General features: G+C 31.4%; 1 protein-coding gene across 1 annotated transcript in view; it reads left to right on the top strand.

Moving 5' to 3' along the window:
• The window catches only part of DACH1 (dachshund family transcription factor 1), a 414,817-nt gene that overhangs the window by 293,567 nt on the left and 104,731 nt on the right, over positions 1-16,519 (top strand). The window contains exons 5-6 of the mRNA XM_032611650.1: positions 669-804; positions 4,114-4,248. Coding sequence (XP_032467541.1) covers positions 669-804; positions 4,114-4,248 — 271 coding nt within the window. The remainder of the gene's footprint in view (positions 1-668; positions 805-4,113; positions 4,249-16,519) is intronic.

Below are 16,519 nucleotides of genomic sequence, written 5' to 3'. Positions count from 1 at the left end.
TCAGGAAACATGATACCAGGTTTCCCTGGGATAAAACTAATACATATTTCATGAATTTTCCCTAATATATTTGTGTGGTTGCATTGGAGCTAGGAGCCTGAAAATTATTAGAATCAAAGAAAATTGTTCAAATGTTAAATAATAATAGATTTCCATGATGCCTTAAAATGTAACCAAGTATATCCAGAGCAGCCCCATAATGAAATAGGTGTTAACAATGCCTCCGGTATTATTGTTATGATGTCATGGTGATAATCTGTTGTGTTAAATTATCCTAGACACTTGCTGAAGCAATATAATTTATTTAAAGATTTTTTAAATTAATAATTGTCTAGAATTAAAACCTGCTTTGTTCTGTTAATTCTTTGTTGTCTAATGGTTCTAAACTGGATGTCTTTTTTGATCTCTCCTTTTATCCAAAGAAGGCATTGACATTTGCCATTACTACAGCGATGTTCACCTATAGAACCATTTTCCTTTCTATTCTTTCCTTACTTTGACTTTTCTCAAGATAAAAGGTGTCGTTTAATCCAGTTAAATGTTGATGAAAAAATGTGTTTGTCTTCACATATCTATAGAATTAAGAAAAATCAACATTCCTTAAGCAAAGGTCCAATGTATTTATCTCTTTTCTTCCCCCTCCTCACCCCCCAACCATGGTGGTGTAGGAGCGTGTTCCCGACAGCCCCTCGCCTGCCCCCTCCCTGGAGGAGGGCCGAAGGCCTGGCAGCCACCCATCATCACACCGCAGCAGCAGCGTGTCCAGCTCCCCAGCGCGGACTGAGAGCTCCTCGGACAGAATCCGTAGGTGTCGTACTTCCACTTGTCACCATTTTAAACTTTATTAGGTGCAGCTGGCTTGTCTAATCAAAATGCCCTCATTCCAAATAGATCTCAGATGTATCATGTTCTGACTCTCTGTAGCAATAGCCATCTCTCAAAATTATATCTCCCAGTTTGCAATATCATGAGGTATGGTACTACATTAACAGGTTCTGATATAAACTCCCTCTCTTTGATGCCACACATAAAGATTTGAGCTATGAAACAGAGAAAGTAAGTAACCTTCTCGATTAGTTTCTGAGGTAAACACCTCCAACTCTCAAATACCTAGCATCCAAGTATACTGTTTATGGTTTATTCCTCTTCGTTCCTTCAATCCCATCCCTGCCATTTTTAAAAATTCATTAATTTTTAAACTTCATCCTTGTATTGACAAAGACATCCACAAAGAGGAATAAAAGAAATAAAATTCAAAATAACTGATTTTTAAAACATTTTGTAGTCATTCAGAAGATCAATAGATTGAAGAGTGTGAAATTGGTTAAATTTTAGGATTTGAATTAGTAACAGTCAATAATGCATATTATCATCACATGTTATTATTATTAAATTCTAAAAAGTAAGGTTATATTTTATTTCATGATCACATTTTCAGATATTTAATGCTGGTCCTCATGGCCAAGAAAATTAAGAGTAAAGTTAATACACCATTCAATTAACTGGTTATTTTGTGTATGTACAAGAATCTAATATTGTTTACCAATAAAATGATCATATTAACAGTGACTACCTTGGTTGCTAAAACCAATACTTACTGCATTGTTTACAGGCTTTAGTTATTATTTTAGGAAATCATGCTTATAGCATGAACTTCATCTAATTACACAAAATTTATTGAAGTTATTTGGTTGTTGAGAATATCTTCATAATAGAAAAAAGCATTTCTTAGAAAGTGTCTTTATAAGCTATAAAGGAAAGTTTGCATATCCTCAATATAGATACTGTGGAGGCGGATAACATAAATATTGGTCAAATTGTATGTAATAAAATTATTTTTAAAATAGTCAATCATTGACAATTACATAGAATTCAATGTAATTCTAAATATGTATACTTTATTTAGCCTGTTTGTATTTCCCTAAGTTTGTAAGAGATGATTATTACTGTTTATTAATAAAAATGGATATAACACTTGATAATCACTGCCAAATCAATTATATTTCTGGGGCTGGTAAACCTCAGTTAACACTACTTCAAAACATTTTTCAAATAAAATATTTTCAATATGCCTTTGTGCCATGCTGTCGCTAGAATCAGAAATTTAATGATGAATATTTGGTTTCATGTCTAATGCTTTTTAAGGTATCATTGGAAAGGAGCTGTCCTAGAAAAGAAAATTATATTTTTTTCATAATACTTAATCAGAAATACAGACAAATAGGGAAAGATTTGAGAGTTTTGATATACAGTCTTTGTTTTACTAATCATATTTTAAAATTCCTGATAGAAACAAAGTAATTACTTTTGCATGCATGGACTACCATAATTGTCCAAATGGAAATATTGACACATGTACACACATGTGTACACATATATGCATATACACACATACATGTGCAAATGTATGCATATTTATTTTTAACTTTAGACTAACATAAAAAATTCAAAAATAATTAAAAATTCTTAAATATTTACCATCCAGTTTCACTCAATCAGTTGATCTTTCTGAAAGATATACCTGATAAAAGCCTAATGCCACCTTATTGTCCTTATCACAGACAAGGAATTTCCCTTATATAACCACAGAATAGTGATTAAAATCAGGAAATTAAGACTATTATCATACTATTCTATAAGCTACACACCTTATTCAAATTTCACCAGCTTTCCCACTATTATTTTTTCCTTTTTTTCCTGACTAATATTTTTAATAATAAGAGATTTTTCTTTCCTGGTCCAAAATCCAATCCTGGATCACATGTTGAAATTACTTGTCATATGCCCTTAATCCTTTTAAATCTGAAACGGTTCCTTAATCTTTTTTATCTTTCAGTACCTTGACATTTTTGTAGAATGCATACCATTTATTTTATAGAATGTCCCTCAGGTTGGAATTTTTTGATGTTTTCTCATAATTTGACTTAAGTTATGTATTTTTGGCAGGAATGACACAGACATGATAGTGTGTCCTTCTCAGTGCATGATTTCAGAAGATGTATGATATTTTGCCAATACTTGTGATAACCATCACTTGGCTGAGGTAGTGACTGACTTCTAGATTTCTCTCTTGTAAAGTTCCTTTTTAAGTTGTTTTTAACCTTTGTGGATAATAAGTATCTTGTGAGGAGATATCTTAACATTATGTAAATGTTCTATTCATCAAACTTTCACTTCACTACTTTCACAATTGTTCATTGAAGATTCTTCCCTGAAACAATTATTACTATGGTGATTTCCAAATGGTAAATCCTAACAGTCTTATATATTATTTTATACATATTTTAAAACTATACTTTTTGCAGTGAAAGTAAGGTTTTATGGAATGATCTTTCTTCAAAAATTTTGCACAAAACCAAGATTTTCATGGGCAATTTATTAAGAAATTTATTGACTGGATTGTGATCATAAGGGTATTTGATCATCTGCTTTATCGTTTCAGTAGTGACAGGTTACTCTTAATAGTTCAAGAAAGAAATTATTGTTTTTAATCATTCAACCATTTAATAGGTATTAATTGGGCTCTTTTATTTTTAAATTTGAGTTCAAATCCCAATTTTTAAAGAAGTACTTTGATATCTGTGAAACTTCGTGTTTTATTGACTAGACTAGGACTCTTGAAACAGCTATTTCGGTGCCTTAACTTGTTGAAAACTCTATTTGCCCTCTCATGCCACTAGAATTTTTTTAAATTATGTTTTAACTTTATAGTGTTAAAGAGTGTTCTAACGTTAAGGTTGCAGTTTTTGCAGAGTTAAGGAAGGTTATATGCTAAGGAGAGAATGTGATACACTAGACAAAGCTTGAATATTTCATTTGTAATGGTTATAGGGGTATGGCCATTCAAAAGTATTCCAGACATGAGAAAATATACATATTTTATGTGAAATAAAAATAAGATAAAACAGTTTCATTTTCAATATATTTCTGCTTGTTCTCAAAAATTATCATAGTTATCAGTTCTCACAGTGTTCAATTTAGAGATAGATTATAATTTTAAAGTTACACCATGGTATTATATTTATTTCTGAGTCCAAAAGAATTTAAATAAGTTATTTGAATATTGTATATTATGGTGTTTTAGTCTTTTTTCTTTTGTTTCTGACTTGACAGCTGTCCATCAGAATGGTTTGTCCATGAACCAGATGCTGATGGGTTTATCACCAAACGTACTCCCTGGGCCCAAAGAGGGAGATTTGGCTGGTCATGACATGGGACATGAGTCGAAAAGGATGCATATTGAAAAAGGTAATATATAATTATAAGGTCTTGTTTTTCCTGCTCAACATATGAACTAGGTTTTAATCATAGAACAAAGTATATTTCTAGATTATATTAGAAGATGGCATATAAACATTTAAAAAAACCTACAATATTAAGTAAAATGCCTATTCAACAAAAAAGAAATATGAATGAAGCATATTTATCTTAAACAACAGGTAAATGTTCATTTATTTTCCAGTACACTTAAAAAAAGAGAATTGTTTGTTTTAATTGTTGTCTCTGAGTTCCTCAAGGACTATAGTTGTTCTTTCTCCATGCTTTTAGGGTCAATTGTCATTTTACTTAGCATAATAGAGCAAGGACAATATACAAAGGATTATTATGATTATTTTTTGGATTCAAAGACACATGGTCATTTGATCAACCAAGAAATATAGTGAATCTTATCAACCAATGTACTAGTATTTATTTCTAAAGTGTATGCAACAAATAACAAAGCCAAGATTGTGCAAAGCTGTGAGAGTTTCCTATTTATATTTTACTTGTACCAGCCTAACTCGTTTTCACAGGGAAAAATTTGTCTTTTCATTCTTTATTTCATGAAATACTTTCATGGAGAATTGAAATATTATTTTACATGCATGTTGGAAATTTATGCTATTGGATGCAAATTAATGTTTTCAAATGGTAAATTTAAATTGGGACCACTGGAGCCCTGCCATATCTTTTTCATCTTAATTTAATATTTTCAAATTTTATTAATAATATAGACTGGATACTTTGACTGTCTTTTTTGACATGAATATCAAGTAATCAACGTTATGAAAAGGATTGTTTCTTTGGAAAACATAATTATACAAAAGGTACAATTCATTGGCTGTCAAAAAGGAAGATAAGTAAAATTGGCTATTTAGATAATCAGAATGACATGATTGGAGAAAGACTGAGTTTAGGTGGACCAACCGTTTTTCCTCAAAAATGACTATTCACAAAAAGTAAAAATGCTTACATAAACATTTTTCTATTCAACATGAAAACAGCTCTGCTGAGTCCTTAGGAAGAAAGAACACTGAATTTCTATAAATTAAATTATCGGCATTATGCAATTAATAAGAAAATGGTAATCTTTTCTAGGTGCTAACATGTCAAAATCTAGGCATATTTGAGAGCAGCATTAAGGCAACTTCCTAATTATTTATTTTAAAATTCGCTATCAAATATTATCACAAAGCTGGGTGGAATATATACAAGTGCATCAGTGAACAAGGTTGCCTCTAAATGTCTAATTCTAATTTTCTGTGAGTTCTTCTTCAAAAATGAAGAAAAATATATAACGTCTATGTATCTTTTGACATATACCTTTTATATTTAATCAAAAACATTTGAGGAAATATTATGGAAATTTTTATAGTAATAAAATATAAAACTGCATAGATGATTTAAGTTTTAAGTAAGAATATTGAAATATAAAAATTCATTATTTGGGTTAAGTAGCCATTCTCCACTAGGGTTCTATGAAAGAATGAAGCCTTATAGAAAATGATTTTATGATTCATTTCTCAGTTTTCCCATAGATGCTACATAGCTAGTTTCACTTGAAATGCATAAGAGAGAAGTTTTATGATATACAGTGGTTGTCAGGATATTAGGGTTTAGTTCTCTTGCAGAACCTTGGTGAAAAAAGGTTGGGAGTGAAATATAAAAGCCCGGAGGTGGTAGTGAAGAGACCACCAAAGAAATGACCAATAATATGATTGGAATAATGAATCTCACTGGAATTTTTGGTGGGAGCTTTCTACACTCTCATGTTTCAAGTTCAGTTGACTATAATTTTTGTAACTTTCTTTTTCTGTGAGTCTTCAGTTCTATCTGCCTATCTGCCCATCATCTGTCTATAGACCCATCATCTATTTGTTACTACTATTTTAACTTTGCCATCATAGAGCCTTTCCTGAGATGCCATACTAGGTTGATATAGGGATCCCACTGCTGGTGTTCCTGTGTGCCTGCCCTCCAAATCTTCGTTACAACATTTTCCTTGTTATTTGGAAGTTATTTTTTCATTGGTCTACTTCCAGTACTAGACTGTATACACCTTGGAGTCATGTGTGTATTACATTTGCTTTAAACAGACTAGACAATCTATGAATGCATATTGATCTGTGCTAAATTACTAGAAGATTCTAAGAGATGGTGAAAGTTAAAATAACTGTGATGATGAAAGGCAAAAGGTGGAATTTCATAACCTTTAGAACATACATTTATATGAAACAGTAGAATGTTCTGGCCAGGAATATACACAAAAACTTTCTACATCACTAATGGTACTTCTTATCACATCTTAAGTTTTTTAAATGGTTTTGCTATCAGAATAAAGACCTTCATCATATCCCAACAGTTTTTCAATATTTTAATGTATATTTTATAAAGGAAAGTAAGTTTTTAATATACTCCCTAGAAATGTGAAACTACCTTTAAACTCATAATTTCAAATGTAGTTATGGAATCGTGGACATTGTAATAGATTTTGATACTCTTACAGTAAGAATTTTATTATATGATGCTCATCTCTTTTATGTACTCTCTTTTATCTATTTTTCAGCATACTGAATTAATAGTAAATATTCATAGGCTTTCTAGATTGATAGGGTCTACTAAATTAAAAATTGTTTTCTTTCATGACTACATTTATCATGTGCTGCATACTTGACCTGTAACTTTCTCACTACACATATCTGTATTAAAACAAGTGACTTCATTTAGAGACATTTGTAGAGAAATTAATTACATGTTTGTGTCATTTTAGGCTTGAACTTCTTAAATGTAATTTGCTGCCGACCACTTTAAATCATTCAAAAGATAATAATTCTTAAGAAAATATTGATGGGCTTCCCTGGTGGCGCAGTGGTTGAGAGTCCGCCTGCCGATGCAGGAGATACGGGTTCGTACCCTGGTCCGGGAAGATCCCACATGCCGCGGAGGGGCTGGGCCCGTGAGCCATGGCCGCTGAGCCTGCGCGTCCGGAGCATGTGCTCCGCAACGGGAGAGGCCACAGCAGTGAGAGGCCCGCGTACTGCAAAAAAAAAAAAAAAAAAAAAAGAGATACCAAAATTAGTTTGTATGCTGAGAATCACTGTGGTCTAAAATCTTAATCACCAGTAACTTTTAAGCATTTTAAAATCTTCTTAATATTAAAAAGCTATTGAATTTATTAGAATATTTACATCACTATTAGTTGAAGGACCAGTGGCTTTACAGGTGTTAGAACTCAGAAGTACTAAGCGCTGAGTAAATTTGCTACTTAGTTTTTAAAATAAAAACACTCTAATGGGTTTTTGAACCCAGGAAGAGTTTAATTAAAGTACATTCAAAATATAAATATGAAAAACAAGTTAGTGTATTAAGAAGTAATAGACATATAATATTGTTTCAAGCATCCCAAGTGTAAGGAGAAATGATTTTAATAGTATGAACTTTGACTAAAATTAGGAGTTTGTCAAGGATATGTGCTGAGGAAATCTATGATACAGCTCATAGCCTCAAAACAAATTTTATGTCTTTTAACTTTTCCAAACATACTGCAAGTTCTCTAGAGCTTTCTGGATTTTAAAAGCATTGCTGATTTTTACCCTCAGTCTAAATTTAGTGGAATAGGCAGTACTAATTGACATTTTCTTTGTTTTTAATTGAAGTATAGTTGATTTACAATGTTGTGTTAGTTTCTGGTGTACAGCAAAATTGTTTCAGCTTTATATATATGAAACAATGAAAGAATTATGTTATGTATATGTATGTATATATATAATATATTATTTCTCAGATTCTTTTCCAATATAGATTATTATACGATATTGAGTATAGTTTCCTGTCCTATACAGTAGGACCCTTTTGTTTATCTATTTTATATAAAGAAGTGTGTAAATGTTAATCCCAAACTCCTAATTTATCCCTCCCCCTACCCTTTCCCCTTTGGTAACCATGAGTTTTTTTCTATACCTGTGAGTCTGTTTCTGTTTTGTAAATAAGCTCATTTGTATCTTTTTTTTTTTTTTAGATTCCACATATAAGAGATATCACATGATATTTGTCTTTCTGTCTTACTTCACTTAATATGATAATCTCTAGGTCCATCCATGTTGCTGTAAATGGCATTATTTTATTCTTCTTTATGGCTGAGCTATATTCCATTGTATATATGTACCACATCTTCTTTATCCATTTATCTGTCAATGGACACTTAGGTTGCTTCCATGACTTGGGTATTTTATGAACATTGGGGTGCATGTATATTTTCAAATTAGAGTTTTCTCCGAATATATGCCTGGCATTTAAATTATATAAACAGGCTCCCTGTTTCTTTATGCTGCACTTCTCTCTTTATCCCCACAAAATCTGTCTCTTGGTGTGTTACTTCTCTTATGCATAATTTTTTCCCTGGTTTTTCTAAAATTGCTTGAATTGCTGCTATTTCCAACACATTTTTTGAGCATGTTTTATACCTTGCATGTAGTTTCACGTGCACATTTTTGTTATTATGGAATTTATCTAATTTTTTGCTAACCAAAAATCAAATGTGTGCTACAGATATGATACTGTATGCTATAGTATCAGCTTTTTTCCAATTATAGAAAATGTGAGCATTTATAATTGGAACTAAGTACTGAATACCTAATTTATGTTAGTGTATTTCAGTCTTGGACTAAATAAACCAAAATGATATAATCAAAATTTACTGAATGTCAGATATGTGAAATAAACCATATGAAATACAAAACTTCCCTTCTTCTTTTGCTGCTACAGTTGCACAGAATTTTTCTTCATATATATTCTAATTTTCCCTATGGTTGAGGCTTTTCCCTTTATTTGTTTTCATAAAAAATATGACAACTTTCATTGGTGACTCCTGACATTTTATTTTTTTATTTTTCATTTTTTCTAATTATATATATTTTTATTGAAGTATAGTTGATGTACAATATTATGTTACAGGTGTACAATATAGTGATTCACAATTTTAAGTTATACTCCATTTATAGTTATTATAAAATATTGGCTATATTCCCTGTGTTGTACAATATATCCTTGTAGATTAGTCCATATATAATAGTTTGTATCTCTTGCCATTTTAGAAGCAGCGATAATTTAAGATGAGGCAGGAAATACAGGGGATTTGTTTCAGGCCATGAAACATTTCTTTTGTCACATATTCTTCACGGGCAGTGCCCAATATTTCCAATGGTTAACAGACTTGTATGGAAGGTTCTCATTTTGGCATTCTGAATTTGAGGACAAAGCACTAAAGGCAATAAAGTAGTTAGCAAACTGGCCATATTGGGATACCCTCTTATTAATGCTTTATTCTTAGCATCCAACCTTGTGGACCACTCTCCTACAAAACATCTTTCTTAAATGACTGCCATCACTTTTTTCCTATTTGTGGAAATAATTTTTTTGAAATATATTTCCTTTTGCACATTTCTCATTGTTTAAAAAGACTACTTTTAGGATTGTCTTCAAAAATGACTTTCTTTTTTCAATTCTAGATATACATTACACAAATTAATTTATAGTAAATATCATACACACAAATATCAAAAATCTGAACCTGTTAGTATCTCATGTGACTATATAGATGTACACAGAGTGAAAAACGCTTTTCTTTAGAAATTTCTATATTTTGGTAATGTTAGCTATATGTGAGCCACTTATAAAATGAACTACCTCAATGTTACCTAAAGTTTACGTTTTCCAGGAATTTATTATTATGTAATTAATATGAACATTACTAAAAGAAATAGGGCCATTTATTGATGCCGAAGATGTCAGTTGCTTCTCCAGGACATCCATAACTTTAGGTTTTAAAAACTTTTTTGGACACTTAGAAAGTTGAATCATGTTACCACTGCTGATAATTTTCATGAACTAGATGCCGAAGCTATTAGCAAGTATTTAGTTTTGGATACATTATAAATAATAATATACATTTATAATAATTTTACTTACTGTAATAGTTTTACTTTTACTTAGATGAAATGTCTTTTCCCCATGGAAAAAACAGAATAGACTATTAGTTATTCCACTTATTCAGCTTTATTTTTTTGAGCTTTTTTGATAGGCACAGAATGACTCACTTCCTCACTGTTTAAGAAATATTTTTATGTAGTCATGCCAATAGCTAATATTTTTATAGCATTAAAAGTGAGGTAGGAGTAAATTACTAGTAGATTAACATATTAACTCCACATACAAATTTGCTTCATGTAATGATTTATTTATGAATTATTATAAATTATTTTATTCCCTTCATTTAAGATGTTTATTGACTTAGTGAATTGATTATCTCTCATTTTTAATTTTGGAATTTATTTGCATATTGCTTAAACCGTGGATTTCTATTTTTTCTAGTTACAAGTTGAAATTTTACATATTCTGGTGTAGAAGTGATCTAAAGAGAATGTGTACATTCTTCTGTATGTTTATTTGAGAATTAGCTCAACTTCAAACTTCATTTTGGAAATATTATATCCTATATTTTTTAGTGAAGCTAAAACAATTTTTCTTTTGTATATTTTTATTTCATACATTGGCAAATATGTATGTTTCTAAAAGAACTACAAAACACTGTCCTTTCTTCCCTGATTAGACATATTAAGAAATGTACAAAAAAATAGGCCATTAAAAGTTCAGTGACTCAGAGAGCTTTCTTAATCTTTTTTATCTAAACTGATAGCAAAATATAAATGCCAGTTTCTGCAGATAAGCTTCGTGTGATGTTGTTTTTGTAGAACAAAACAGGAGATATCTACAATCTCATATGTTTCAACCTAATACTTTTGAACATTTTTCTATTCTGAGATGTAAATTAGAATTTCTTCTAAAGAGCTTAATAAAAAAAGAAAAAATATGACATTTAAAAATATATTTCCAATCTTGCCTAATATTCACAGTCTGCTTTTATTGAAACTTTTTAATATTCTTACATGTGCTTATGTGTGTCCCTGCACATGGGCAAACACACAGGGCTTTATCTTCATTTGATAGATGAGGGAGTGATACTACTTTGAATGCTATGTTATGAGTTAAGAAGCAAAGTAATAGCCCCCTTGTCTCTTGTGCTTGAAGCAGTTTGAATTCCTTCATCAACTTGATGGAATGATTTAACACATCATTCAGCCTTGTTTGCAGGACCTGTAAGGTGACAGCAAAGCTCAGGTAAATCTTAAAGATATGGGAACTAATTTGGAGGAGTTTATATAACACATTAGATGAAAGGTCAATATGGAACTCATGGCTATTATGTTTAAATGCATAAAAACCTGATAGTATTTTGAACATATTTTAAAAGAGATATTGCCCACCCATTCTGGAGAACTGGGTATGATGTTTTCCTCTGACTTTTCCTTATCTATTACCACTTATTCTTGTGCCTTTTGGCAAACTATTCTTAGAAATTTGTGTGATAACTTCAGCATATGAAAATCTGTTTTGTTCCAGTAGAAGCTATATTTTAAACTTTCCTTAAATTTTTACATTACCATTGTCGCTAGTATCTTATGCTACAGTTTCAGAATATTAAACAAGTACAATTGTTTTAACTACTGTGAAATTGACAGATGAAGCTGAAAACCAAAAGCACCTTTCATGGGATTTTAAACACTATTTTCCTCCATATGCCATCCCAATTATTATTTAGATATTACATTCCTAATTTACTGTTAAGGTTGATTAGAATTCAAGCCTCTCAAAAGCATGCACCAAAGGTCTTGGGCTGTAGAAAACATTTTTATAAAATAATCCATTAATGCAGAGGAGTGCAACTAAATTAGTTAGCAATTTGCTGAGCATGAATTAATGAATAGAGCTTCTTCCAGCTCCCAGAGTTGTAATTTTCATAATAACCTCAGACCTTTATTTGGCAGGTTGTTTAGTTTTTTCGTTTGAAGGTTTTCATTAGTCTAATGAGGACTGTGCAAGGGCGAGCAGTCAGCACAATTTACATGGGGAAGCTATCATAATAAATGAAGCAATTTGAATAACATGCAAGGGTTTATGCAACAAGATAAGAAGAGATTGTAGAGTGAGATTTAGAGGTAACCAATACATTAGACCAACTAATAACTGAAGTAATCCCAATAAAAGGCTTAAGTGAAAGGAATGAAATTAATGATATATACAAAGTTGTAATGATATGATACATGATTCATTAGATTAATAAAATAAGTATTCAATTGTTTTTAGTGCTTTTCATCTAAGCTTTGTTTGTATCAGGCATTTTAATTAGGTTTGTTCACTGGATCACTTTGCTTAGTTAACTTTTAGACCATAGCTGAGGTTTTTAATGATATCTTTTCTTTCTTATTTACACTTTATAGTCTTGATAGTTCACTGAATTAATTATATGCAATATATTGTGTATGGAGATGGTTTTTAATAGTAATTGCATATAGCTCCACCTAAGTGGTGATTAAACTTTAAGTATGAATGCCCAGTATGTTTCTCAATTTTTAAAAACAACTGTTTTTTGCTTCCACTCTTGATAAAGTACCTTTATAAGTAGTTGACAAAGGTTGTGATGTCCTATAATTCACACCAAATTGTAATAACTAAGATTTTTTAATTGCTAAATTCCCAGATTAAGAAGAGCCACTCATAAAAGACATTATTAGAAATTATTCATTTATAGTCAATGTAATTCTTTAAGATACAATAGAAAATGTGTCTTAAAAATAGCTATAATTTTATTTTCTTCTTTACATGTCTTTCTATTGAAAAATGAATTTTTGTTTGGATTGGTTTGAGAATTAAAACTTTTATGCAAGCAATTCAGTCTGAATGTTCAGCATCCTTTTACAAGAGATGAAGAAAGAGTTGATAGGATTTTTTTTTAATTCTATAGCAAGTGACATAAAACTTTAGAAAGCAGGTTTCATGTTTGATATGTGAAGTCAAATTACTTTAAAACTAAGTAAAATGTAATTTTCAATGTCATTATGTATCAGCCTTTATGAGGTCACACCTTGAGGGAATTCCTCTTCTAGTTAAATATCTGTGATAAGTGGCCCAAATCAGTGGACTTTTATGAAGTGTTTGCCATTCTGTTGTTCCCTTCTTCTGAGTTTGGAAGTCCTGGCCTGTATCTCTACCCCAGTTTCAAATCACAGTCTCTTGCTGTAGATAAATTAATGGATAATTATATTCCTTCTTTGTTTATGAAGGAAACAAGTGGTTTAGCCTTCTTACATTTGTGAATATGTTAAAAGACGGTTAGGATATATTTAAAAAATAATGATGGCTCTATATTTCAAACTTGTAATTATATTTATCTTTAAGGTTTAGCCTTTGAAAAGGGCCAACATTGAATTCTCTCATGGACTATATTTTGTTAATTTCTTTTCAGTAAAAACTACTTCCAGAAAATGAAGTTGTTTTCTTTCTTCCTTTCTCTCTTTCTTTCTTTCTTTTTCTTTCTTTCCTTCCTTCTTTCCTTCTGCATTTGAAGTATATGGATACAGATTTAAATATAATTTTGTATCCTGATATTATCTTTGTATTAATTATAAAATTGGGATAACTATTAAATATTTTGTGGTTACTAGTGGAGCATAAAAATAAATATATAATTCTTTGAGTTATATCTATCAATTTGCTGTATAATTGACTTTATAATTTATTTGTTATTTATGAATATTATTAATTACTATCTATTCTATCATGACAAAAACTAACCTAAGGCTTTTGTGAAAAAAGTTTGAGTTCACAAAGCAATTTCATTATTCATTTAAGAAGCAATTTTCACTGGAAGCACTCTAGCACAGGGGTAAAGAGCATAGTCTGGGAATTAGACCTCTTTGTTTTCAAGTCCAGGTTAAAGCTGTAAACCTGGTACATTATATAACATCCTTGGCCTTCAGTTTTTCATCTGTGAAAATAGACAAATAGTACTTGAAATATAATCACAAAGTTTTGTTATGGGAATTAAGCGCTCAGCCTGTATGATATATTGTATACATGGTAGGTCCCTTCAGGAAAGAGACTGTGCATAGGAATAGAATTCAAGGTGTGACTGGAGAGGATAAAGCAGTAATCCAGGGCTTAGTAGAAGCCATGCTGTCACATTTTGGTGCTCCATCTGATCTGCTTGCTGGGGCATTCAGTTGACTGATCCATCCAGAGGACACAGACACATCTTGAAGTGACACAGATCAGAGAGCAAGGTAGAGAGGGTGGACAGTGAATATGGAGCAGAATGACAGGAATCATAAGTCACTGCATTTCAAGCTCGGTGAATGCGAGTTTGGGTCTGTGTTATTTACAACCAGATCTGCAGTGTCTGTCACTATGGTGCGCTGTAATGCATTACATAAAGGGGTGAATGGTTTATCTGATCAGTGGTCATTTGATGTAAGTAGTAACACCAAAGAGAAGATCACAATTCCAAGAAACATTTGTGGAAGGATATGGAATAGTTTTATAGCTGTAATCTCATACCTTTAAATAAATCATTGTAAATCGTTTCTTAGAAGCATTCTAACAAATTTACCATTTATTAAAAAAAAAGCAAGCAATTTTCTCTGTATTTCTTCATGTCTTCATTAATTCAGCAAACGATTTGCAATTACCTGCTATATGGCAGGCACAGTGTTTGTTGCTGAGAATTCAGAGGTGAATTTTAAAGGAAGGACATAAGACATTGTTCTTTTCTTTTTTTAAGGCATACTAATGAGAAGCTTTTGAATTAAATTGATGATACCAAGGGACAATCCTAAATATAGGAGTTATTCAAAAATGCCATACTTCTTGCCATACTTTGCCTAAATGTAAACTCTATTAAAAAATGGCTATGTGTCTCATGGCTTTGTTTTTTCCTTCCATTTTATTGGCCATCATGAATACACAGGAAGTTTTCCATTCCACCTCCTCTACAGTCATGCAATAGGTGTAGTTTTACACCTGAAGCTAGATTGAGAATTGTCATAGACAGTGGTGTGCATTGCTTTACAGGTAACAATGAGACAATTTTAGGAAACAGATATGCAGTAAATCATTATTGTGTTAAAGGATATTATCATGTTATCTCTCATGACAAGGGAGAGGACGTGGCACTTCTTGGGGACCTTTAACAGAAATAGTCCTTTTAAACCTAGATCTAAGGATGGAATGCCTTTCTGAGTTTTGCTATTTACAGATAGGATGGAAGACCAGACATGACCTACGTCCTAAATTGTCTTGCAATTGGGGTGGGGGGTGGATTTTTGAAGACAAATAGTGCCACATTCTTCAAATCAGTGTTCTCTCCACTTATGCTATCTAAAATAAAATCCAAATCTAGGCAGGTGGGCAATTTAAGGGTAGTGTATTTCCTTATCTCACAGGGTTTAAGTTAGATACTCTATGCATCACTTAGAAAAGTATTTGGAACAGTTATCTGCTCAAGAATGTTGGTTCCCTTTGTCTACAGAGAAAGAAATCAAGAATTTAATTATGTCTCCATACATGGAAATAAAAGCATTATGCAAATCAAGTTTTTTTTCTGTAGTTTTCCTCTGAACTGCAATTTACATATTTGTTCTTGAGGTTTTTTTAGTTAGTTTTGTTTTAATCTAAGTATTTTGAGTTTTCAGTTTATATCATCTTTACTAGGATTCAGCTTAAAGAAAAAACAACATTGGATTATAAATCTATAAAAGACTCCAGTAAAGGATGCATGCTAATGCCAGTTTCTCCTCCAAACATTACTCAGAGGCCAAAGTCAATAGGATTAAATTTTTCTTCTGTTGCTTTTGAGTTTCTAATGATGAACCTAAATCCTTTCAATCCCAACATAATCATAGCTCATGCTGCATCCTAACTTAAATGCAATATTCAAGTTTAGGCAGCAGGTGGAAGGAGAGAGAAGTCTATTCCAGTAATATTGGAGACAGCCTCCTTTTTTTTTTGTTTATTATTAATTCATATTCCTCAAGGGTCTCCAATCTTTTATTTCATATATATATATATTTGATTCCACTATAATTCTTTTTATTCTAAGAGCCTTCATAGGCTTGGAATAATTGCTAATGATGCAAATAGCTGAGATTATAGTCCTCTCAAAATGTCCATTTATTGTCCAAATTGAATCCTACTTTTGGCTTCAAATAGCCAAAGCTCTAGGTTTTCTTTTTAAAGGTAGACTAGCCTTAGGATTATTTTTTTCCATAGTACATGGAAGGTACAATGAGAAACTCTAAAGTTAGAATTCAAATTAGAGTTTATATTTTCTCTTTGAAGAAAAATTTGTCTTCTTACAGCATTCATG

Source organism: Phocoena sinus, chromosome 18 (assembly GCF_008692025.1).
Source record: "Phocoena sinus isolate mPhoSin1 chromosome 18, mPhoSin1.pri, whole genome shotgun sequence".
Lineage (NCBI taxonomy): Eukaryota > Metazoa > Chordata > Mammalia > Artiodactyla > Phocoenidae > Phocoena > Phocoena sinus.
Note: the sequence above shows the minus strand (reverse complement) of the source record. Positions and strands in the feature narration are given on the sequence as shown.